Source organism: Carassius auratus, chromosome 44 (assembly GCF_003368295.1).
Source record: "Carassius auratus strain Wakin chromosome 44, ASM336829v1, whole genome shotgun sequence".
Taxonomy (NCBI): domain Eukaryota; kingdom Metazoa; phylum Chordata; class Actinopteri; order Cypriniformes; family Cyprinidae; genus Carassius; species Carassius auratus.
The window spans coordinates 5,150,046-5,174,112 of NC_039286.1; the positions used below are offsets into that span (position 1 = coordinate 5,150,046).

At 36.3% G+C, this 24,067-nt stretch overlaps 1 protein-coding gene across 5 annotated transcripts in view; it reads right to left on the reverse strand.

Annotated features, from left to right (window-relative positions):
• Positions 1–24,067, reverse strand: part of LOC113062231 (CUGBP Elav-like family member 3) — a 50,941-nt gene that overhangs the window by 21,529 nt on the left and 5,345 nt on the right. For 2 of the 5 annotated variants that reach the window (XM_026231940.1, XM_026231939.1), the window contains exons 1-3: positions 7,146–7,525; positions 3,587–3,674; positions 674–895 (exon numbers count right to left, since the gene is read on the reverse strand). Coding sequence is in view for 3 of the 5 variants with exons in the window: in XM_026231936.1 (XP_026087721.1) it covers positions 7,527–9,205; positions 10,384–10,569; positions 10,899–11,162; positions 11,261–11,627; positions 15,554–15,729; positions 15,837–15,963; positions 16,083–16,135; positions 16,337–16,470; positions 17,094–17,223 (3,116 nt within the window). In the remaining 2 variants the exon portion in view is untranslated. Of the gene's footprint in view, positions 1–673; positions 913–3,434; positions 3,675–7,145; positions 9,206–10,383; positions 10,570–10,898; positions 11,163–11,260; positions 11,628–15,553; positions 15,730–15,836; positions 15,964–16,082; positions 16,136–16,336; positions 16,471–17,093; positions 17,224–24,067 lie in introns of those variants that run through there. The other 3 variants (XM_026231936.1, XM_026231937.1, XM_026231938.1) reach the window with 3 other exon arrangements.

Below are 24,067 nucleotides of genomic sequence, written 5' to 3' on the forward strand. Positions count from 1 at the left end.
AAATACAGAATATAATACGAGATCAGTGAATCTCTGAGGTATTTTAAGAGATTAAAATGCTATAGTAAAACAAAGAAACTTGTGTTACGAGCTCTGGCAAGAGCAAGTATATTAAAAGCGAATGCAATAAAATGAAATGCATATAAATATCGACAGATATCCCCATTGCTTCTTTGTTTAATCCACACTGGAGGTTCAGGCGTATGTGGCTCTTTGTCACGACACCAACTGCACATACGCACATACATGATAGAGAACAAAAACATTCAGCTGTACATGCAACTTCACGTCTTTAAATCAAAAGAGACTAAAATAAGTTTAATTTATTTATTTTTTTACTAGCTCTCTGGTGTTTGTCAGAGGCGAAATTTGCTCACGTATCCTTCCCTCTCTCTCTCTCTTTTGTTAATCCCAAGGGGATGTTTGTTTATTTGCTGTCTTTCTGTCTGGTTGTGAATATGGTGTGATATTCGACGTGCACAGATAAAGAGAGCTGATGGAGAGCGGGTGGCTTGAATGCCAACCCCTGTACATTTAACTAAATCCGTGCATCTGTCACCCTTGAGTCGTCTTGGTTTTTGTCTCTCTCTGCCCTCTCATATATCTCCTGTTGACTAGAATACATGCACGAATCAATACAAGTATAAATACGAATAAAATCTATTACACTCACGTTTTAAAGCAGAGGCTGTGAAGAAGATGCACTGTAATGCTGTAGCCAATATTCACGGTGTTGACACTCCGTATAACCCGTAGCTTTTGACGTCGAAAGCCGGTGTCCCCCTCCTGTCCATCTCCTGTCCTCCCTCGGGGTGTGGAAACCGTGACGTTTACTCGCTTTAAGGGAACGTTTATATTTTCCTCTCACACAGCGTAGCCGCAAAACCATTGGGCGCTGTCAAATAAAAACAGCTGTCCCTTTCAAATCAGTGTGTGACTATGGAGGTCAAAATCACTAATCATGCATTTCTCCTAATCGCGCCTTTATAATATATAATTTTTTGTATCTGCAAATATTTTAGTTCTTATAATGCATAGCTCAAGTTTGTGACTTAAAATCTTGCAATTGCAACTTTATACTGATACAGTTTATTTGATATGTTTTTACAATTAATTTAATTTTTTTAAATTTAATTTTTTATTTTTTTAATTTTAGCTCATAGCTAAATTGAACACAGTGCTACAATAACAATATGATTCACCTCCGTTTGTTTTGAGAATGAGTTGTACGAGGGAAACTAGTTTGACAAAAATAATACCAATTAATTTTCCATATATATATATATATATATATATATATATATATATATATATATATATATATATATATATATATATATATAATGAAGTGAACAAAATTGGAAAAAAATACAAAGGAGCATGGAATAATCATATTCAGAATTATTAATAAAGAATAATGGTAATAATTATATTAATAATAATCTCACACGTTCCTTCATGAACAGTTACATTACATGACAAGCCAAATATGACAAAATATTTTTTTTATTGGTGAACACAAACAAACGAACACGTTTTACTTACAATAAACTACCTGTACACTCAAGTGAACTGGGTTAAACTTCGCTACTGCTTTATTCCAGTGTTCGTTTTTTAGCTTTGCATGTAACATTTCGACGGTGCCTGATATCAAGGACGCTAATCCGCCTTTTGTTCTCGTCGAGCTCTGACCACGGTGCTGAAACTACACTGAGCCAAATCATGTTTTCTCGCAAATTAACGCCCACATGGCCTAAATTACGTGATGTGCTTGCTATGCGGTCGAGCAATTCCCAAATCTTAGTGCGCGATCTGGCATGGAATTCATTTTAATTCATTCTCTATTACTGACAAAAATATAAATAAATAAAATTAACCTTTAGGAGATTCATTTACACAGATCACATCACAAACCATGTGTTCGCTTTACATCCGCAGGGACGTGAAGTTCATCTGTAATTGTTTAATGGTCAGTAGCCTATACATCAGGATGTCTGGCTCTTAGAATAAACTAAATTAAATACTAGAGTACTTGTGTTCATTTACTGGGATTGGCAACCATCTGCCACGAGCCCTTAAATCCCCCAATGCTGTTTTTACCCTTGCCCGCTAATCCATATTAAAAAGTTATCTTTCTGATAACCACACTTTAGAACAAAAAACATAATTCTTATACTATGAGCCAAAGCACGACTCAATCACGTACACGAGAGCACGCACTTAAATCACAGATGACTCAACTGGTTATACCAGACAGCTGAAATAACGACGACATCTGCTGGTTATTTCAGAATTTGTAAGCATTGAGAGCTTGTCGGTGGTCAAAGTCTGTGTCAATTATGCAGGAGAATCAATTAAATAAAAGCTTCCAGATGCCCAACAAGATTTTTGAACAACAGCCAAGAAATCTGAATGATAAACAAACTGTTTTTATCATTTGTGAGTAGCTTTTTTAATGTATATATATATATATATATATATATATATATATATATATATATATATATATATATATATATATATACATTAAGCAGCCCAAGGCATTCAAATCTTTGTGAGGTATGAAACGTGATATTGTATCAGCTGCATCTACTCACTTGTGGACTGGCATGAAGGTCACCTGATATACCCTGACCTTTATGTTGTGTAATCTTTTTGACCAATAACCCGATTTGTGAGTTCTGAGTTAGACACTATGCTAAGCCTACATGGTCATACTCATCTAAAATTATATATATACAGTACAGAAAAAAGTTTGGATACACCTTCTCATTCAAAGAGTTATCTTTATTTTCATGACTATGAGTCACACTGAAGGCATCAAGAGCTATTTGACCAAGAAGGAGAGTGACGGGGTGCTGCGCCAGATGACCTGGCCTCCACAGTCACTGGACCTGAACCCAATCGAGATGGTTTAGGTGTGAGCTGGACCGCAGACAGAAGGCAAAAGGGCCAACAAGTGCTAAGCATCTCTCGGGGAACTCCTTCAAGACTGTTGGAAGACCATTTCAGGTGACTACCTCTTGAAGCTCATCAAGAGAATGCCAAGAGTGTGCAAAGCAGTAATCAAAGCAAAAGGTGGCTACTTTATTAAATATTTTCAGTTGTTTCACACTTTTTTGTTATCTATATAATTCCATATATAATTCCACATGTGTTAATTCATAGTTTTGATGCCTTCAGTGTGAATCTACAATTTTCATAGTCATGAAAATAAAGAAAACTCTTTGAATGAGAAGGTGTATCCAAACTTTTTGTCTGTACTGTATATATATAATTTTAGATGAGTATGACCATGTAGGCTTATGATAATTGTCTGCCCTATGGCAATAAAGTACCAGTTCATTAACATCAGTTTTTACCAGTAGAGGGAGGTAGAGCTCTAACTTTGCATTGTTCATTGCATTTGTCCTGAAGGCCTGAAAAAACTTTAGCAGAATAAAGGCTTTAACCATGTTGTGCACATAATACTTAACCTCCATTGCCATCTAAGTTTAAGACTAATGTTACATTATGTCCAATGCATAAAAAATATTTAGTAGTTAGTGCATTCGGAGTGTGCTTTGTGCAACTGCATATCCTTTACCTTGATTTGCAAGCAGACAGGATACAAGGGCATTGGATGTCCCCTCAAGGACTCTGTTGCTGGGCAGACAAAGTCCTCACCAGAAGATCTGCATTAATTGAGGATGGACAGAGGGAGAAAATAAAACAAAAGGTTGAATGGGTTAAAAGGCTAAGGTTACAGAAGGGGGAAGAGTATATACACACACACACACCCACACACTCACCCAAATGGTGCTTTAAAAAATACATATTAAATTAACTATTAGCATCTTTTGGTGCCCCTTGATTTTTTTTTTTTTTCTATGAGAGTATATAGAGAGAGAGAGAGAGAGAATATAATATTAAAATGTTTGTTAAATACAAACAAAGAATAAAAAACCTGGGAAACTTTAAGCAAAGTGTTTATTTAATGTTTTGATACAGAGGTGATTTCTAGTGTATGAACTGTGTATGCCGAGGGCGGATAACGCGGCACATACTGATGTGGAATGTTTGGAACAGTGCGCGCGCTCTTCGCGTCTGGGGGCGTGGCCCTCACTGCTATTAAAATAAGATATGTAACGTAAAGTAAACAGACGAGCGAGCTGATGACCTTCAGAACATCACCGTATACCTCGGAATCACAGTTTAACGTCGTCTTTGGTACTGTAAACTCTTAATAGTTTAGCTTTAGCAGCCAAATAAAATAAAGTTACTTTATGATATTTAGATTTATTACAATTCAAAACATAACTCTACAATGATTATATTATTTATTAATTAAATTACAATATAGGCTATAATATCGCAATGATTAGGCGTTTAATCTTATGATTACATATTACAGATAATAATAACCTAGTGTAATGTTTTTTTTTTTAAATGTTATTTTCCTGAAAATATTTCATAGGCTATACATTTCATAACTATTATTTCCACGAAAATAAATCCGAGTAGGTATCATAATCGGTCTTATTGAAACATCTGAGGACACGACGATTAACTGTGTAACATATTGGACCGCTCCAGCGTTAATTCTCCATTTAAATAAAATGCTAGAAATTCAAAACAACTTGGCATATTCGTTTGAGAGGCGACAGCTAATGGTTTTGAATGGTGATTGAATGCTGAGCTCTGGCCTTTCTGGATTTGTGTGAACAACACTGTATAAAATTACATTTAAAACCAGTAAGGAATATTCTATAATTATCAATGGTTCACAACTTTAACAATTATATTCTTTCACGTCTATTTCTGTGCACATAACGGCTTGAATTATATTTAAGAAAAACTTTAATTTAAACCTCATTATTACTTTTATTTGCAAAAACGTGATATAGGTGTTTGTTAATTACTCCTAGTCCCACCAAATCTCTACACATGAATATGTAGGCTAATTATTGTATTGCTGGAAACGAATTCATGAATTAAGAATTAAGGTTATGTTTTATGAGGAAGTTTGTAATTCAAAGCCCTGCAATGACAGACAGAGAGGAGCTAAGCTGACACCTCTACAGCAGGTGCCTTACTGAAGGATGAACCTGAGAGGACAAAAGAGAGTTTGAAGACCCCTGATGTTGTCGCCCCCTGCTGAAGACCATGTGTAAATATTTGATTTACAACTTGAAGCAAAAATAGATTTAGTCAACTAGAGGTTACAATTATTTACAGTATATGCTGATTTTGCAATGTAGATAGATGTGAAAATTTCAGCCAATTACTGAAAGGTTTAACTTTAACAGGTCTTTAGAAATGTAATGCTATTTCTATAATTTTAAGCAATTTAGTATTATAAGAAATTATGATTTCTAACTTCACTATAAAGTACAACTAAATGTTTCCAGCAGCACTAATTTAGGTTATTTAGCTATATTTCCTTTATGTTGTACAAACAATTAGCCAAAAAATCTCATTTGAGTCTTTGCTTCCTTTTCTGTTTGATGAAAGTTGAAGAATGAAATATGCATATACTTAAGCACCCACCCAGAAAAGCGAGTTTCAACATGTTTTAAAAAGTCCTGCGATGTTTTACTTCTGCGCTCTTTTTATTATTATTTTTTAATCTCTGAAGCAGAATTTATTCTGATATAACGCTTTGCTCATTGCTAAAATCCTGCCTATTAGCCAGCAAACATCACCTGCAACTGATTTTAAGGCTAAAGAAGTTCTCCTTTTACTTTACACTTCTATAATGTTGTTACTCAAGAAAAAAAAAAGCTTCATGTTGTTACGTTATTCCAATTTTAGGAGTTGAGAACATAAACATCCATCTGTGCCTAATCCAATTAGCATGAGTGACATTAAATTAAGTGGAACCATGCCGGGCCTTAATTTTAGAATCAAGTTATTGTGTAAATTCCTTGTCTCATATGCTACATTTAATTCAGAGGAACATAATTATTTCTTTTATGCTGTATTTCAGAGAAAGATGCAACAGTGTGGTGCAACATTTGCCACACAACTGAAGTGTGACCAGAATCATCTCTAGATAGTCCTTACTTGATCCGACAAAAAAATAGATTTTTATCTATTTCTGCATAGTAATTGGCTATTTCAAACTATTGTGCAAAAAAGCCTAAAGTGAGATAAATATGGGTAATTTTGAAGTAAATACTCATTTCATACCAGACTACAATATGTGAGAGGAACGGAATGGAGGATTGATTACAGAACGCACTGAGTGAAGAGGTGAACATTTACCTTTAATAAACGGTCTACACTTATATTCTGATAACTCAAGCTATGCTTTGTACAGTTTGCAGTTACACAGAATTTATCATAGAAATGGCCTACATTTACCCATTCAAACACTAATTGAGAATTACATGAAATGGAAAAAATACAAAGCCTCTGATTTTGGTTCCAGAACACAGTGAAGGACAAATCTCAGTCATATATAGTCGATACGAGTTGCAGCCATTTAGCTACAATGAAATCTCTGCATACAATGTTTATCATATTTTATTGATGAATGAAAGGTGTTCGCGAAACTGAAGAGCAAAGAAATCAGTCACTGAAGCAACTGAGATGAAAAGACTCATAGACATCATGGTTGAGACTGTACTCCGCCACAGTGGGTTTTTTCCAAACATCTTTATTTATGTCAGTACAGTAAAAGCCTTATGGAACTGAGGGAGGCCATGATGATTCTGCCCGACAACTTCGTTTCTTCTGTATCTTCTGCCACTGTTGGCAAAAACGGCTCGTCTCTGTACACCTCAGCACCTTACCTCAAAATTGTAAAGATTACTTTTTCTCTACACTGCACTGTTTGTCCGTGAAAGAGGATCATGAAGCTTAACTACCTGTTAAGGTACATTTAATTATATGTACAAAATAAGATCAAAACTACCAGCTTTGCATAACAATATAGCTTGATCATCAGTTGAACTTCAATTTGGAAGTAAAAAAAATATTACATATCAACCTTAGTTAAATGATGATCCAAAAAAACAGTTTCCCAAAGATGTGTGCGAGATATGTACGCACACATTCTCTCTGAGGGAAAAGGACATTTTGTATTAACCTTTCAATTTGACGTTTTTATAGAACTAGACACAAAAATGAAATTGAAAATGGAAATGAAATTGAATAACCACCTCTTGTTTTGTTTGCCTTCAGATTCCATCTCATTCCCCCAGCATTCGTTGCCAGATATTCTTTCCATTTCTCTGCTCCAGTGCTTCTTGACTTCACCTTGCAGCACAACTGCTCACACTTTACATGTCTTGGTGTTGGAAAAGATCAGAGAAACAGATCTTGCTCAAAAGTTTTTGTTGGTCTGATTCAAACCCCTTGGTTACTTGAATGAATCTGCACTTTTCTATTGTGATCTTGTGAAGGTGTTCAGGACCATCTCCTTTGTGTCAATATCCACAGCAATCTTTGTCTTGATGATAACCCAACAGCACTTTGGACTTCTTTACTTGCTCACTGTGACATGCACTAAACACCTGAGCTTAAGTATCACAAGACACACTTCAGTAATGTCGAGGCAAGAAAGGTCTTTTAGGGGGATAAAAGGGGCCCCTGACTCTGGGAGGTCCACCAAAAGGTGGGCCAGGTCGCTTGCCTCTTGGAAAGGGCAGCTCATGATGGACCGGTGGTGGCCTGCGAAGGGGCCTTGGAGCTGGATAATGCCCAGGGTGAGATGGAAGAATATGGCGTGGTGGTGGAAGCCTGTGCTCTAGGTGAGGAGGAACCCTGCGTTCTGGGTAGTGAGGTGGTAATTCTTCAGGATAATACTCTTGTGCATGAGGCGAAATCAGGTGCATTTCGTAATGAGGGGGAGAGGGGCTACGTGGTGGCTGTTCGTAGAATTGGTCAAAGTATGGATCTTCAGGCAAAGGTCGAGGAGGACTTGAAGATTCATGGTAACCCCGTACTGGAGGAGAAGACCCAATGTGGTGATGGGGTATACTTGGAGGGTGCTGCAGAGGTACTCTTGGTGGATGTTGGTGGTTGTAGTCCACTGGACCATTCGGTGGGATTTTAGTAACAAGGTGCGGTGCATTAGCAGAGTGAGAAACCACATCTCCATGTGGATGGAAAGGCTCCTTGTTTGAAACCTCATGAGACATGTGTTCATAATCAGAGTTTGCTGGGACATAGGAGCCATCAACACCACCTCGTTCTGCTTCCCTGAAAGGTTCCTGCAAATCTTCAGTGGCATGAGGACCACTTGCTCTTGAAGAAGATGCTGTATGCATGAAATCTTGTGGTGGAGGAGGAAGCTTTGGGATGGGTGGCAGAGGTGTGGTGAAGAAGTTAGGCGCTGCAATATCCTGTCTTGGTTCTTTGGCAACATAACGCTCTGCACCATATGCGTCAGAGCTGGCCAATACTTGCTTCTCTTGATCATCTCGATATGCGTAGCTACCTTCCACCATTTTAGAATTTGGTCCCACATCATGAGTCAAGGAGTTTTGTCTCAGCTCTTGAAGCATTTCACTAGATTTCTCGGTATCTCTCAAAGGTTGCTGGTTGCTGGACATAGAAGAGGAACGCATTGCTTCAATGCGTTGAATGCGCTTAGCTTCTGCCTCGGCAAGAGAGGGCACATAGTCTTTTTTTGGTGCGATCTTCTGGTGCAGGTCTGTGTGAGCTTGAGGATCGGTGTGAGCATTTTGTTCCTGCCAAGATGGAAGTGGACGCATTGATTTAGCATCTAAAGTGGTGGTCATAGACACCGTTTGCCCCTGCTGATACGAGAACAGCTCTGATGGAGGAGCATCCATAATTTCATCTTGTGTCGGTGTAGCACCAGCTTCATCCCTTACAGGGGTTCCACCAAGGTTTTCTGCACTTGCTGAAGGGCTATCAACAGTTCCTTTAGGCCACAACAGAACAGATGGAAATCCCAAATTAAAGCCTTTCAGCCCTGGGTTATCTTGGAGAAAGTTATCCAACTTGGAGTCAAAGGTAGAGTTGAGAGAAGAGCTAGGAGTTATTTTCTCATTATCCATATTGGACTGCATAGGCGTAGGAGCCACACATCCTTGAGTAGAGGGATTCCTAGCCAGTGGGAGACTAGAAGGAGCAAGTAAGACTTTAGGAGATGCTTGAGTCTCTGCTGTAAGAGGCGATGTCAGGGATTGCTTTTCAGAATTCGAAGATGTGGTGGTCTTTGCAGTCGGGTTGTTTAGCAAAGAGGACAGACCTGGTGGGGAAAAAAATTAAAAGAAAGATAGGGGTAGGGACGCAAGGGTCAGCAGATTGAGTTAAAAACAAAACATTTTCTAAAGAACTCATACTAAGAGCCAGACTACTAACAACTACCCTTTTTTGACATTAAAAAACTACTGCAAGAATTTACTATAGGTTATTTTACCTAACCCTAATTGAACAATGTGATTTACCAAGATTTGTATTTAAATTACTGGTATTTGTGCCACTATTTAACCGCCAAAAAGCATGCCTTAACCAATTTTGCCCCTGTGCTGATTTTAGATTACCTGAACTTGATTATCATCATCTCTTCTTGTTTGCAACCCTACACTAATTTACACTGCTCTTGGTAAACTGCATTGACACTTTTATGGGGATTGCATAGTAAATTGACCTGTTTAGTAAATCTGGCCCCAAGTCTTTTTAAAAAACATCTACTGTTGCTTCCACAATTAGGCATAGTTTCACTAGAGTTTTAGGTCAACATGAAATAACATTGTCAACTCATTTAACTTAAGTAATTTGATGAATTTTCAAACATTTAACAAGTAGGGTTGGATTGCATCCATCAGGAATCATGGGCAAGAGTGCCAGAATGAAACCACACCTGAATCAGAGTTCACATTCGATTGTGAAGTACTACTATGCTCATAAATCACTACTTGTCTGGAGCCAACTTTTGAGATTTTAGAAAAGCCACATTACCTTAATCAAACGCTTCAAACATAATTTAGTCTTTTTGCATTATTGACACACTGTTTTCCTAATAAATGTTGTTCAGTTGCTTTGCTGCAATGTATTTTGTTTAAAGGGCTATATAAATAAAGGGGACTTGACTTGACTTGTCATCTTAATGGTATTAAGCTTTTCGGCTTTAGATTTTGATTATTAATGGCCTAGGTGACATCGTCTGAGAAAGATGTTGTTTCAAAGGTGGAGCAAGTCATTACATTTTTGATGAAAGATTACATCAAACATTTTCTTTTGTGTAACACACTGAAGAAATCACACACAGTGAGACCGCAAATGTATTAAAATAAAAATAGGGTTAATTTTGATTTCATGTTGACTTAAAACAAATTGAACATACTATGTTTGAACTACTGTGTTCACAAATTTCATTTCCCAACTCTCTGGTTTCTCAAATAATTTAGCTTTTCGTTTTCTCACCCTGAAAACCCCCATGGGTTTGTGTTTTAGACAGAGCACTGAGCAAAGTGTTGGGGTTGATGTCCACCCTAGAAAGGATGCTGGCCAGTGGGTTAGCCGGAGGGGCAGTAGTGGGAGTCTTTTGAGTTGAGCTTGGAGTAGAAGGTACACTTGGGGATGGCCGAGATACAGGACTAACTCCTACAGCTGCAAAGGTAAAAGCAATGTTTGAATGCATGATGTTACATACAAATGTAGATTTCATTTCTTACTATCAAGCAGTTCTCCAAATCCAAATTCCAAAATTACTTTACTTTTCAGAATTTTTTTCTACTTTATATTGACAAATAATGGAGAGGAGACAAGAAAATTATTAGGGGAATGGGAGAAGACACAACACAGGTCACATTTAAACATGCATCTCTCGAACGAGCAACACAGTTTACTGCTAGGACAAGGCTTTGACGTATGCACATTCAATAAGATATTTTGAGCTGTGTGTAGCATGCTGTACAAATCAAATTTCAGTATCTCACCTGAGCTCTTCATAACATTTGTGATTGTGCTGAGAATGGAGCTGATCTTGCCTAGATCAACACCAGCAAGGTTCACTGGCAGTGACGGTGTAGTTGGTGTGGTGGTGGTTGTTGTTGTAGTTGTTGTTACTGCTGAGGGAACGGTCACTGCTGGGGTGTCGATCTGCTTTGTTTGAGTACATTCAGTTGTTGGCAAGGATTCTGTGACTTTTGGAGTGACAGAAGACTGTTTGGACGCAACAGCCGAGGCCACACGTTCCTCAACTGTAAAGAGGATACAAAATGAATAAAATAAAAAACTATCAAGTTCCTTTTGAATGCGAAACATACTAAATATCAAAAACTTTAAGGTCATATGGTACCTATGATGGTAGGCGTTTCTGTCTCCTCTACATCCGAGAGGTCCATGTCTTCTACATCACGATTGTCTTTGTCTCCCAAAGGAGCACTTGGTGGGGAGGAGCCCCCGACAGATGAGAGAGGGCTGGGAGCATCAGCCAAAGCAATCAAGTCCTCCTCCATCGCCTGACCATCCAGCTCTGGGTCTGGGGTACCAATCCTTTCCAGAGCTTGGAAGGGCGACTCTGAACCAGTGGGCGAAGGAGCATCTTCAATGGGGGAGGGGATGGGGGATGGTGTGGGGGAGTCATCTGGATCAGGCAATCTAGACTTCAGTGAATCGAGCTTGCGCTTAAGGTGTGACACCCGGTTTGCAAATGTCTCGTAAGCCTGAAGAACAATGATTTGGAGAAATGTTTCACTATTAGTTCCAATAACTACATCTATCAAATTGTATTTTCACAAAACTGGCACATTAACAAAGGTTTTGTTTTGGGGGTTGAGCGGTATGAACTTAAATTACTTTTCAGAAGTTTAGGGTCAGTAAGATTTTAAAATTTAGAGAAATTATTACTTGCGTTTAGAAAAGATGCATTAAATGCATCAAAAGTGATAGTAGAGACATTTTACAAAAGATTTCTATTTCACATTAATATCGGCTCATCAACAAATTCTTTATAAAACATCTCACACAAAAACATATTAAGCCATTTTTAATATTGATGATAGTAAGAAATGTTTCTTGGGCACAAAAATAATATATTAAATAAGAAACATAAAAATAAGCATATCAGAATGATTTCTGAAGGATCATATGACACTGAAAATTCAGCTTTGCCACCACAGGAATACATTTTAAAATATACTAATAATATTTCAAAAGATTGCTGCTTTTACTGTATTTTTTTATGTGACACACAAAAGAGAAATTACAATATTTGTATATTTCATAGTGTTTTGTTTAATCCAATACTGTGAATATTGCACTTAATGATATCACGAATATAAGCATTGGAACAGTGAAGACAAAATTGCTTTGTCTGCTGTGGAGTCAAGACATCTGCAGATATGATTAAAAGATGAATACGACAAAACTACAGAATGTCACATTTAATTTTTGGGTGTTTCAACACATTCATGTTTAACCAAATAAAAAGGACCACACTTTTAGAGTTTAATCTCCTGTTTGATGTGAGCATAAGTATTGGAACAGTTGACTCACAGGCCTTTCCAAGCGTTCAGCTGTGTCCTATTGCATTAATTCTTCAGATATTAAAAGCAGTTAGCTATTGCTTCTGCATGTGGAGTCTTGCATTTGATGATGAAACACATGAACCAGGATGAAGATGAAAGGGAGCTGACTTTAAGAGACATGCAAACATTTGGATGCTTAAAGAAAAGAGGAACTCAATTAGAGCTATGTCAAAAACAATGGGCATGGAGAAATCAAGAGTTTGGAATGTCCTGAAAAAGAAAGAAACCACCGGTGACTAAAGCATCCAACAACAACCTGGCCACTGATGACAGAAAAATCATAAAAGCTGTGAAAATCCTAAAATATGTGTCTGTAAAATCACCAGAAACCTCCAAAAAAGTTGGAGTGATGGTCTGACAATCTACTGCCCGCAGGAGACTTCCACGGCAGAATTACAGGTGTTACACAGCAAGATGCAAACCTCTGATCAGCATACAACATCAACTCTAAAGCTTGGTGGAGGTGCTGTCATGGCATGGGCATGCGTGGCTGCCTCTGGAACAGGCTCTCTCAACTTTATTGATGACGTAAAGAATGATGGTGATAACAGACTCATCAGAAAGTGATTCATATTACAACAGGACAAAGACCCAAAACACCCTGCAAGCTCAGTCAAGGAGTTTATCAGGGCAAAGAAATGGAAGGTCTTAGATTGCCAAAGTCAATGTCCAGATTTAAAACCTATTGAACATGAATTTCACCAGCTAAAGAGGAGACTAAAGGCAGAAACCCCCCCAAACCAAGCAAAAGTGGAAATTAGATGTATTAAAGGCTGGGAAAAGCATGTCAATGGATGAAACAAAGAGTCCGGTGATGTCTATGGGTGGCTGAATTACTGCTCTCTGTGACTGTATGCAAGGGATATGCAACTAAGTATTAGCTTTTAAACTTATACATTTGCTTTAAGTTCAACTGTCCCACTACTTGTCCATTTTTATTTGGTAAAACATGAATGTGCAGAAACACCCAATAATAAGATGTGATATTCTTTATTCAGTCAGGATCTTGTGACTCCACAGCTGACAAAGCAATTTTGTCTTTAATGTTATATATATATATTAGGGGTGTAACGGTTCACAAAATTCACGGACCGTTTCGATACGATACACTGGTGTCACGGTTCGGTACGTTTTAGATACAGCAAAATGAAAAAATTGGCAGATAAATTTCCTTGATTTTTAAAAAATGTTTTATTTATTAAAACTAACAAAGTATGTTTTTTTTGTTTTTTTTACATTGAACAATGATGGAACTATTCTTTACCCATCTTATATGGTGTTTTCTTAGCAGCATACTGTATAAAACAAAAACAGCTCCTTATAAAAAAAAAATCAAAATGTTATATCGTTGTAGTAGTTATGAACAAATACAAAGATGGAACTTTTAATATGGAACTCTATAACTCTTTATATTGAGTGTGTTTTTACTCAATTGGTTCTCTATAGGGCTTATGTTTTTTGGAACAAAGCAGGAATTACGGTCTGGCTGAAATGGGCTCGTGAAGGAATATTGTAACGGGTATTTACATTAAGCATGTTCTTAAAACCTGTGTTTTCCACTATAGGCGCTCGCTCACTCAGTACGCGCTGAAGGCTCGTTGCAAAATGGCCAATGCGTTTAACAGACCAGAAATAGAAGATCCTCCAGTAACCAACAGGTCTGGTGTTTGGGTGCACTTTGGATTCCCTGTAAACTATAATGGTGATGATAGAATGAATGGTAAATAGTAAGGTCTCATATCCGCGGCTATAACGTAAATGAAGCCTACCAATCGCCGCGGTGATGTCTCTTGCCCTGTTTGAATCCGTTGGAAATGTAAAAGCAGACATTTTTTCCGCTGGTGTTCCCTATTGTCATGTAGATGCGACATACCGTTGTTTTTTTATCCACCACTCTCTTGCCATCACCATGGCTTACCAGACCTGTTGGTTACTGGAGGATCTTCTATTTTTGGTCTGTTAAACGCATTGGCCACCGCGTACCGTGCATGAGCTGCGCTGAGTGAGCGAGCGCCTGACTTAGTTGCCTAACACAAACATATAAGTTGGTATTTTTTTCTTCTTCGGGGGTGTCAGGGGCGTTGCCTGTTACGTCGTTTGGGTTATTGGGCTACCTTGTTGAACGCATATCATTATATTTCACTTTTTCTTTCCAAATATAATTAATTAGTCCAACGAACCGTTCGGTACATAATGCGTACCGAGTACCGAACTGAAAGCCTCTTACCGAACGGTTCAATACGAATACGCGTATCGTTAGACCCCTAATATATATATATATATATATATATATATATATATATATATATATATATATATATATATATATATATATATATATATATATACACACACACACACACAGATGAAAAACAAATTTTCTAATACAAATTTTACATACACTGCTCATCACCCAGACACCATCTAAAATCTTATAAAAATTAAAACAATTAAACTACGCAAAACCAATGATCTAAAATGTAATAATCCCAGAAATTTGGTAATTTAAACCATTGTAAAAATAAAAAAAGGTTAATTATAAACTTATACAGCTGTGTTTTTTTAAATGGCCAAATATGGCAAAAATTTAATTTCAGCACAATGCACCTGAAACCACTAAAAGCAAGAAATAACCATTTAGTCATTACTTCTGAAAGGGCTATTTGCTGCTTTCAATCATAAAGATAGTTTTTATATGTGCATTGAAATAATGGGTCTGCTGGAAGGCTTGAGGACGCTGGAAGTGAGGAGAGATTAAGAGCTTTTGTTGAAGCAAATGGAAATAATTCCATTTCATAAAGTGCTTTTTGGAAATATAAAGAAAACAACATTTTACTTATTTCCTACTCATCCATTTCATTTGAAATGACTTGATGGTTCTTTACATTCATTCTAGTCTCCCGGTGTGGAAAATGAATACATTTAGTAATATTTTTTCCAACAAACACTGCAAATTATAGTGTAAAATATTTTGTACAGGAGTGTACCGGTAGCTAATTTTATTTATAATATCATTTCAAATTGCGCCCAAAAATATCATCACATTAATCTGCAATACTCACTTTAGCCACAATCTTGACCTCTTTATATTGCATCTCATAGAATATGTCTGCATTCTCCAGAGCTTCCATTAATGGGGGGCCTTTTTTGACCTCTCCATCCAGAAAGGAAACAAACTCCTGAAGCTTTGTACTCCCGTCTTCAAAGTCTTTAGAAAACCTTTTACCTCCTGCCTTGTCTAAAATATGAAATGTAGAAAGAACAAACACATAAAAATTAGAAAAATACTGATGCATTAATTAATGCATATCCATTTAGAATCTTAAAAGGCCACTATTTACCGACCTTTCAGTTTCTTTAGAGCCTCTGTGCTGCACACATCCACTCTCATTGCTGCTAACTGTTTCTCTTTGAGCTCAATTTCATCCATGGACGTCCTGTACTTGGACAGATGCTCGATAAACGCAGTGGGCTGACAGGTAAAAATACAAACAAGTAGTTAAGAAGTTGTTTAAATGAAAGGTATAGTCACCCCAACCCAAGGGGTTCCAAAGAGTCACTCAAATCCAATTGTGAATTTTGACTATTTACCACAAACTCAGCAACAATCTTGGATTTCAGGGCAGATTTGGAGCTAACTGGAGCTGAAAATAAAATTGAACAATATTAAAAATGAATAATCATCACTAATAATTGTAATAATTAAAACAAATATGTACAAGTCTTCAAACATTGTATATTAAAACTTTCGATGTTAAACATAAAAATAAATAAATACTGACAAGCATATAAAATACGACCTGGAGCAACATTTAGTTGATAAATTATCAATTACTGATTCAGACCTTTCACTGGTTCTTCTTTCCGAACCAAATTGTTCCTAAGCTGACTGATGAACTCCTCTGAATAGACATTTCTCTCTTCCCAAATGGACAGTATCCTCACCACTGCCTTGTTCACCTTAGAATCCTTTGTGGCACTACAAGAAATCACATTTACAAAGCTTCATTATATAAAGCAATTCACACAATGCAACATCACAACACATTTTTTAAAATAATTTGCATATAAGGCCACATTAATGCATGCTTTGTTAGAAGCACTTTGTCACAGCTTCATTTAGTAATTGATGGCTTTATATATATATATATATATAAATATAAATGTGTGGCTGCAATGCATAGGCTTCTAATGTATAATTCAATCAAAAACTAGTCATTCAGAATTGTCTTTGACTGAGATTGTTATTTTATCTGTATGTCAATTATTAAATCGTTAAACTAAATTGTCAAAATACAAAATGCCCCAAAAATATATATTTTTCATAAAAATATAAAAATACATGGAATATTTTATTTAGTATTTTATATGAATGACAAGATAAAAGTCAAAACATTTATATATTTTGCTTCAAAACAATGTGGTGATCCAATGGTTTGGGTCATGGCTCCTTATTTTGGAACTGTATAAAATGTAGAAATTACTTCCAGAACCAAGACCTGAGAAAGTGGGTGGTCACTGTTGTGGTCTATAGGCAGAAAATGTATTTTTTGCTCTTGAGAACAATCTGGTTAAAGTTCATGTTGATGAAAGCAGACTCACCTGATGAGCTTAATAGCTTCTGGCAGCACATCTGTGAATGTGGTGCGGTAGACTATGGCATTTTTCCTTTTACAGTTCTGAATGACATCATTCGCCAGATAGAAGAGATTAAGCCTGTGTGGCGCATCCGCTGGGAAAAGAATAAGGAAAAGTTTAACTTCATCATAAAACAATCAGTTTAATGGTCCGCTTACAATGGCATGAACTTTGTCTAATATTAGTGAGGATGGGCAAACCATAAAGAAGTGTTAAAATTAATGCTAACATTGAATAATTCATGAGGAATGTCACAAATTACAGCAGTTTATTTCATTTATAGCTATATTAGCATACACACCAATGCACTATAATGTTCTGTTTATTATAAGCAGAAGCTGCAGCTATGTCATCTGTCACTTTAAATGTTTGATCTCTTTAAAACAGGAAGAATTCTGATTGGCTGTCAATGTTTTTTTCATTTGTTAGCTAGAAAAAAAATAGTTGTGAGTGATTCCAACGATATCATTCCTATGTGTCGCTATCAGAATAGTGTGATTTTAAAGCATTTTTTTAAAACTATATCTATCTATATCATTATAGTTATTGTTCTTAGTTTGTACAGCCCTTAAAAACTTTTTTCTTCTTGGAAAGTTTTTACTATGCCTTCACATAGTTTTCAATCACGTGTACACTATGTACATATTTGGTTGTAAATTTGTCTTAAACCCAGACTTTAATATTAAAGGGGTCATATAATGAGTTTTCATGTATTCCTTTGTCTTTGGAGTGTTACAAGCTCTTGGTGCATTCAGAAGATCCATAAAGTCACAAAGACTAAAGTCTCAAACCCAAAGAATATTCTTTGTAAAAGTAAATGCTCTGACACGCCTTCCTAAAACACCTCATTCAAACAGGCCCCCACATATCTACTGCCCAAATGTATAAGCAAAGAAAGAAGGCATACATTTTATTCAGTGTTAGGCTTGTTTGATATGTGTCAGTGCTACACAGACGAATAAACATATGACATCATATACAAGTACGGTGAGAGCGATTGGAGAGCAGATGACTCTTCAAGCTTTTGAATCGCTCTTGTGGTACTTTGATGTCATACACTGATTGGTCTGGTCGTGGAGCCGCTGTGTGTTTCGTTGCAAAAGCCAAACTACTTTGTTTCACCTTCCAAAAGAGGACACCTAGGGGTGTGTATCTGCAATAATCTGGCGATACAATACGTATCATGATACAGGGGTTGCGATATTTTGCAATACACTGCAATACTGTAAGCAAGGCGATATATTGGGACATTCCTTATTTTAGGAATAGGATATATTTTTAGGAAAGCTGTCCAAAAAGGACATCTGCTTAATATCAATGAAAAAAAAGTTATTGCAGGGTGCCTAAAGAAAACAAAACAATTGTAAAACAATAAAATAAATACAGATGTTAAACATTTTCAGAACCTTTGAAACACTGCAGAGTTTTTTTTTAATTTTCTTCAAAAATAAATCTTGTATCAGAGTGGGTACCCCTACTGCAAGGGTTTTTCGGTGGTGGAAATCCATTGCTGAAATTCCCTTGTTGAGACGGAGATTGCAGCTGATGGAAGATTAGCAACGACAGACGTCTCAAGAACGCAACTGCCCGAGCACTTTGGAAAGGAGAACGTGCGCGCGCCCGTGTGTGTGTATATGTGTGTGACTGTGAACTCACTGGGTGCGTTAACACATGCAACCACACGCCTACAGACATTTAGCTGAGCAAGCCAAATGAACCGAGTGAAAGGTAGGCCCATTTCGAGAGAAAGGGCAATGAAGTTACTTGCAAAATATGTGACACAGTATTAAAATAAAACAGTAGTGCAAGAACAATGCTGTATAACTTGCGACACAAACATCCACAAGCAAATGAAAGGCGTGTCCCAAAGCTGGCCACTCTAGCAAGACGTTATCTCTTTATTCCCGGGACATTTGTGCCATCGGAGACGGTGTTTCTACCGCGGGATGTCCACAGGCTGCGCTCCAGACTAACCCCGCATCGTGACATTTTACATTTCTTAAATAAAAATTGAAAAAAGTAATTATCGCGGATGAAAAAAATGATAGAGCGATTAATTGATTTATTGACTATCGCGACAGGACTATGCATAAATGTCTAAAAATCTTGATTGGACCATCACTATTCCACACGATAAAAAAAAGGCTTTTAAAAGATCGTTATAAGTGATCAAGTCAGCAGATACTGCTTTCTGTGATCGGCCTCAAAAATCCCGATTGGAGTGCAATTTTAATATTTAATAATCAACATTTAACCGGTTCAAAATATTTATTTAATGTTATCTGTGTTAGGATATTTCATCTACAACAACGAGAACTTTTATAAACATCCATTTGCCATTACAGATCTCAGAAGTCCACGTACATTGTGATTCCTCACAATATGACCACTTTAAGCATTTAAAGAAAATTTGTAAGACAAATACACATAACTGCTGTATAACAAACACAAAACATGCTTTTTGGGAGTGAAAAATGTGTTCTTCCTTAGTCTAAGAACACAAACTAGTGTATGATGTGACAGCAGATTGTCGTTTCTGAATATCTTGCTTATCTTGTGGTCACTTGTTACATAAACCCTGCAGAATGCTGACAACACTTTTTGAACTTCTGGTTCCATCATCCCAAAAGTGTTTATTTTGAATGGATTTTTGGTTAAATGCCTGAAATAAGGTTGTTGTGAACACAAGTGCAAGATGTTTTCACGTTTCATTCTATGACTTAAAATACAGCAGTAATGGCAAACTTGTGATTTTTAAGATTGAATGTGTCTTTAAAAAGGCAGTTGCTAACAAGTTGCAAATTGGGACTACAGATTTTGCCAGGGATATCCAAGATTCATGTTTTATAGTCTTACTATGTTTATAGTATACTCACACTCTTGCAAACTATTCAAACTCAAACTTTCCAACTTTTGCAATCATCCAATAGTAAAAAGTGTAAAAAGTAAAAAAGCCCATGCAGCACTCTATCAATTACTTACTCGGTCAAACTTTCCTTTTACTAAGAATTAATAATATTTAATCTGAAACAATTAGACAATTAGTTCCTAAATTAAGGAATAGTCAATAAACAATGAAACATTAGATTTGTGCTATTAAAAAAAAACACATTTACTTACATTTTACTGTTATGGTCTTAATGCAAGCATTTTAATTATGCAAAACAGCACGTCCTTACAGCAAAAGATGGAATGTCACATTAATATTTAGGGTTGGGTATCGATTGGGTTCTTCATGATACCGGTTTCGATACTTTTAAAACGGTGCCTGAACCGATACTTAAAAAACAATTTTTTTTAAAGAACCACAAAAAACTATGGATAACATTAAAGAACATTAAAAAATATTTTAAATAAATCCATAGCTTTCACACACTTCTTGGATGCTCTCATTTCCCAAGTTGTGCTTCTTTCACTCTAAAGCTAATAAATGTATTTCATGATCTAGGTCATTATTTAATAAAGCACACCTATAGTTTCTACTGTATATCTGTCAATCTTTAATCAGTTCTGTGAATGACTGTATGGTCATTCTTTCTATACAGTACTATGCAAAAATCTTAGGCACATTAGTATTTTCACCCCAAAAAGTTTTTTTTTTTTTAAGACAGTTATTTCTATCTTTTGCTCAGTAGGAAGTGTCAGTAGGAAATATCAGTTTACATTTCCGAACATTCATTTTGCCATTACTTTTAATAATAATCTAGTAAAATTTTTGAATGCACAAGCAGTCTCACAACAGCTGGTCCTTCACATGTAGATCTATGGAATTACACTTGCTTCAATAAAACTGAACGTAACTTTTCAGAAACTATCAAAAATATGTCATTACAAAAAAAGAAAAACACAATGAAAATGAAAAAAATTAACTCAGTCCCACAAAGTTAATAGGCTCTTCAAATATGCTTAATTCTTTGTTAATGTTTTTCAAAGATTAGTTTTTACTAATCGTTGATTCTGAATGCACTGCCACAGATTTCGCTTTGGTGTTTGGTGTTTTCACACAAACTTCTCGTGGGGGCGACCTTAACAGTGATCTACTCTGATTGGACAGTGAACTTTTGATGGACAGGTGCTCTGTTACCAGGAAGTACAGATGCCACTCAGTGGCGTGCATATTGGAAAGCTCTCAAGGTGATTTGTATTACTAAATATGCAAATAATATTTGACCTTCGATCGTCTCAGTCTTTAAAGATGAGCGCTTGTCCTTCAAGGCAGCTAGAAGTAAGTTTGTGTTTCTGATTGACAATAATAACCCACAACAAACTGTAACATGACAACTTGTATCAATCTTATTGGTTACTTCAGTAACACAAGCTTACTTCAAGCTGCCTTGAAGAACAAGAGCTCATCTTTACAGACTGAGACAATTGAAGGTCAAATATTATTTACATATTTAGTAATACAAGGCATGACATATTGCATACAAATCACCGCGAGAGCTTTTTTTTCTTTTTCTTTTTTTATTAATGCAGAGAACAAAAACATACAAAAGTATAAACATACATCACATAATATCAACCACAAAGAAAACAATAAAGAATAAAATAGAACTAAAGAAAAGAGGGCCAAAATCTAAACAAAATTACACAAGGAGATCAAAGGCAGAGCAAATTCTAACAGTAGTTATAGCTATCTTATTAGTAGGGATCGACCGATATGCATTTTTCAGGGCCGATGCCGATACCGATTATTACAAATCAAGGAGACCGATAACCGATATTTTGAACCGACATGTGTCTAGTGTAAAAATGAAAATTAAATGTCAAAATTAAGAATAAAAAGACCTCTGACAAAGACTCTCTTTAAATTATTTTAACACATCTTTAATTCTGAGAACTGTTCATAATAACAACATTAATATTAATAAAAGTGGTACCACAGTATGTTTCATGATTAAGCCTATGGATATTTTACTACAGCTGAACAGTTTAGGGAAAGGAAAGTATTGGCATCAATAATTTACATGTTAGAAATGTGCAATAGCTTAACCTCTCATAATTATTTTCTGATGACTAAAACATAGCCTAAAATAATAGAGGTGACTACTCAATTAAAAGTCTAATGCACATCAATGGATTAACAGATAGAGAGCGCCCGTGAGAGATACAGAGAGAGAGCAATCCGTCTTCAAACAACACGAGTGCTGTCTTGTTCTCTCTCACTTGCGCATATTAATCAATAAACACGATGGTGTCGATGTTTAAATCATTTAAAATGAGAATGTAAGTGTGCTCAGCCCATTTTTGTTTGTAAAAAAAAATATTGCAATATATATCGCAAAAAAATAAAATATCGCAATGTCATTTTTCCCAATATCGTGCAGCCCTACACACAACCCATATTGTAATAGTGTTTTTTTTTTTGATGTGTTAAATGATCGTTTGACTGTTTATCATGGCGATACAAACTAGGAAGTATACAGGACAGCGTCATCCAGAAACGTTCAATGTGAGATTATTGACAATTTACGTTATTAGCATAGGGTTATTAGTCAAATGAGAGAGCGCGGCTGCGGAGATATCTAAATCAGGAATAGGGAGCTCTTCTTCCAGCTCTTCAAAATTGCATAATGGTAATTCTGAATCTGTATAATAAATTATTTTGCAATCATGTTAGAATAAAGCAATATTTCTCCAAATATGCATAATTTTTTTGACTAAGAGCCCTAACGGAACAGACGCTGTTCAGTGAAGCTATGTGAACAACACAAAAAAAAACGCGGCAGACGTGAGTGAATTCATTCATGTTGATAATCTATTCACAATATAACGTTAAATTGGCCGAATGGTGAGAGAAGTAGGTTTTAGTTTGACTATCTCAGCACTGATGTGATGATCCATTAAAGCATATCACTGCAATGACGGACATTGACTGGGAATTCCCAGTATAATAACTGAACTTGTCATCAATCGATTATATTTAGGTGTTTTGCAACTTCAGTGTAGTGATTTATTGCAACTTCAGGAACGTTTACTGCATTCTTACCTTCTAGAGATTTTAGAGAGAACTAATTGATGTGTGATGATGATCACTGAAGCAGCTCCTGTGCTTTTCGGTGTGAGAGCGGAACATTTTCCAGCCACACCAGCCGTATTGATTGGCCAGGCTCGTGACTCCCAACAAATCAGACGGACGATGGGCGGGGCTTAGTCTAGGCCACAGAGCGGTGCGCTCTGCCTGATGGCTGGATCAGTGCCAGATCGCGCATTTCAAAATAAAAATGGTTTTATCGGCAAATCGGTTTTGAAAATGGCAGATGCAGATAAAAATGCTTAATATCGGCGCCTATAATCGGCCAAGCCGATAATCGGTCGACCCCTACTTATTAGTAGATAATAGGGGTGGCACTGTTCGCTGAAAAAACCTGTACCGTTCGGTTCACCACACACGTGCTGGGACCACGGTTCAACTTAAATCCAAAGCATCTGTAATATGGTTTGCTACATATAGCAATTAATATATGTTTCTGCTGACGGATGCGCATTCTGGATTCCCAGACATTACAACAATAGTGATGAAAATAAAAAAAATAAAAAAAACCTGGCCAAACCATTCCCTCTTGATCAATGTGAATGACTTATGCTGGAATATGAGCAGTCATTTATTCTGTCATCATCCACTGTATGAGTGCATTCTCTTAAAATGACAGTCTTTATATTAATAGAAACAGCAACAACAAAAAAAATCACTCACTGCTCTGGATTAAAAAGCTTTTATAACTTTAAAAAATTATCTTTAATTTATATAGTCCAATATGCAATGCTGTTTTACATTTGATTACTTTATTCAATTTCTTCACCTAAAAACTTATGCTAGACCTGCCAAAAACAATTTTTTGAAAATCACAAAAAAACTGAAAATCACTGTTTATTGTTTGTATCTTTACTCTATTGTATTTATGTGTACTGTTGCTTGTAGTTGGATATAATATTCT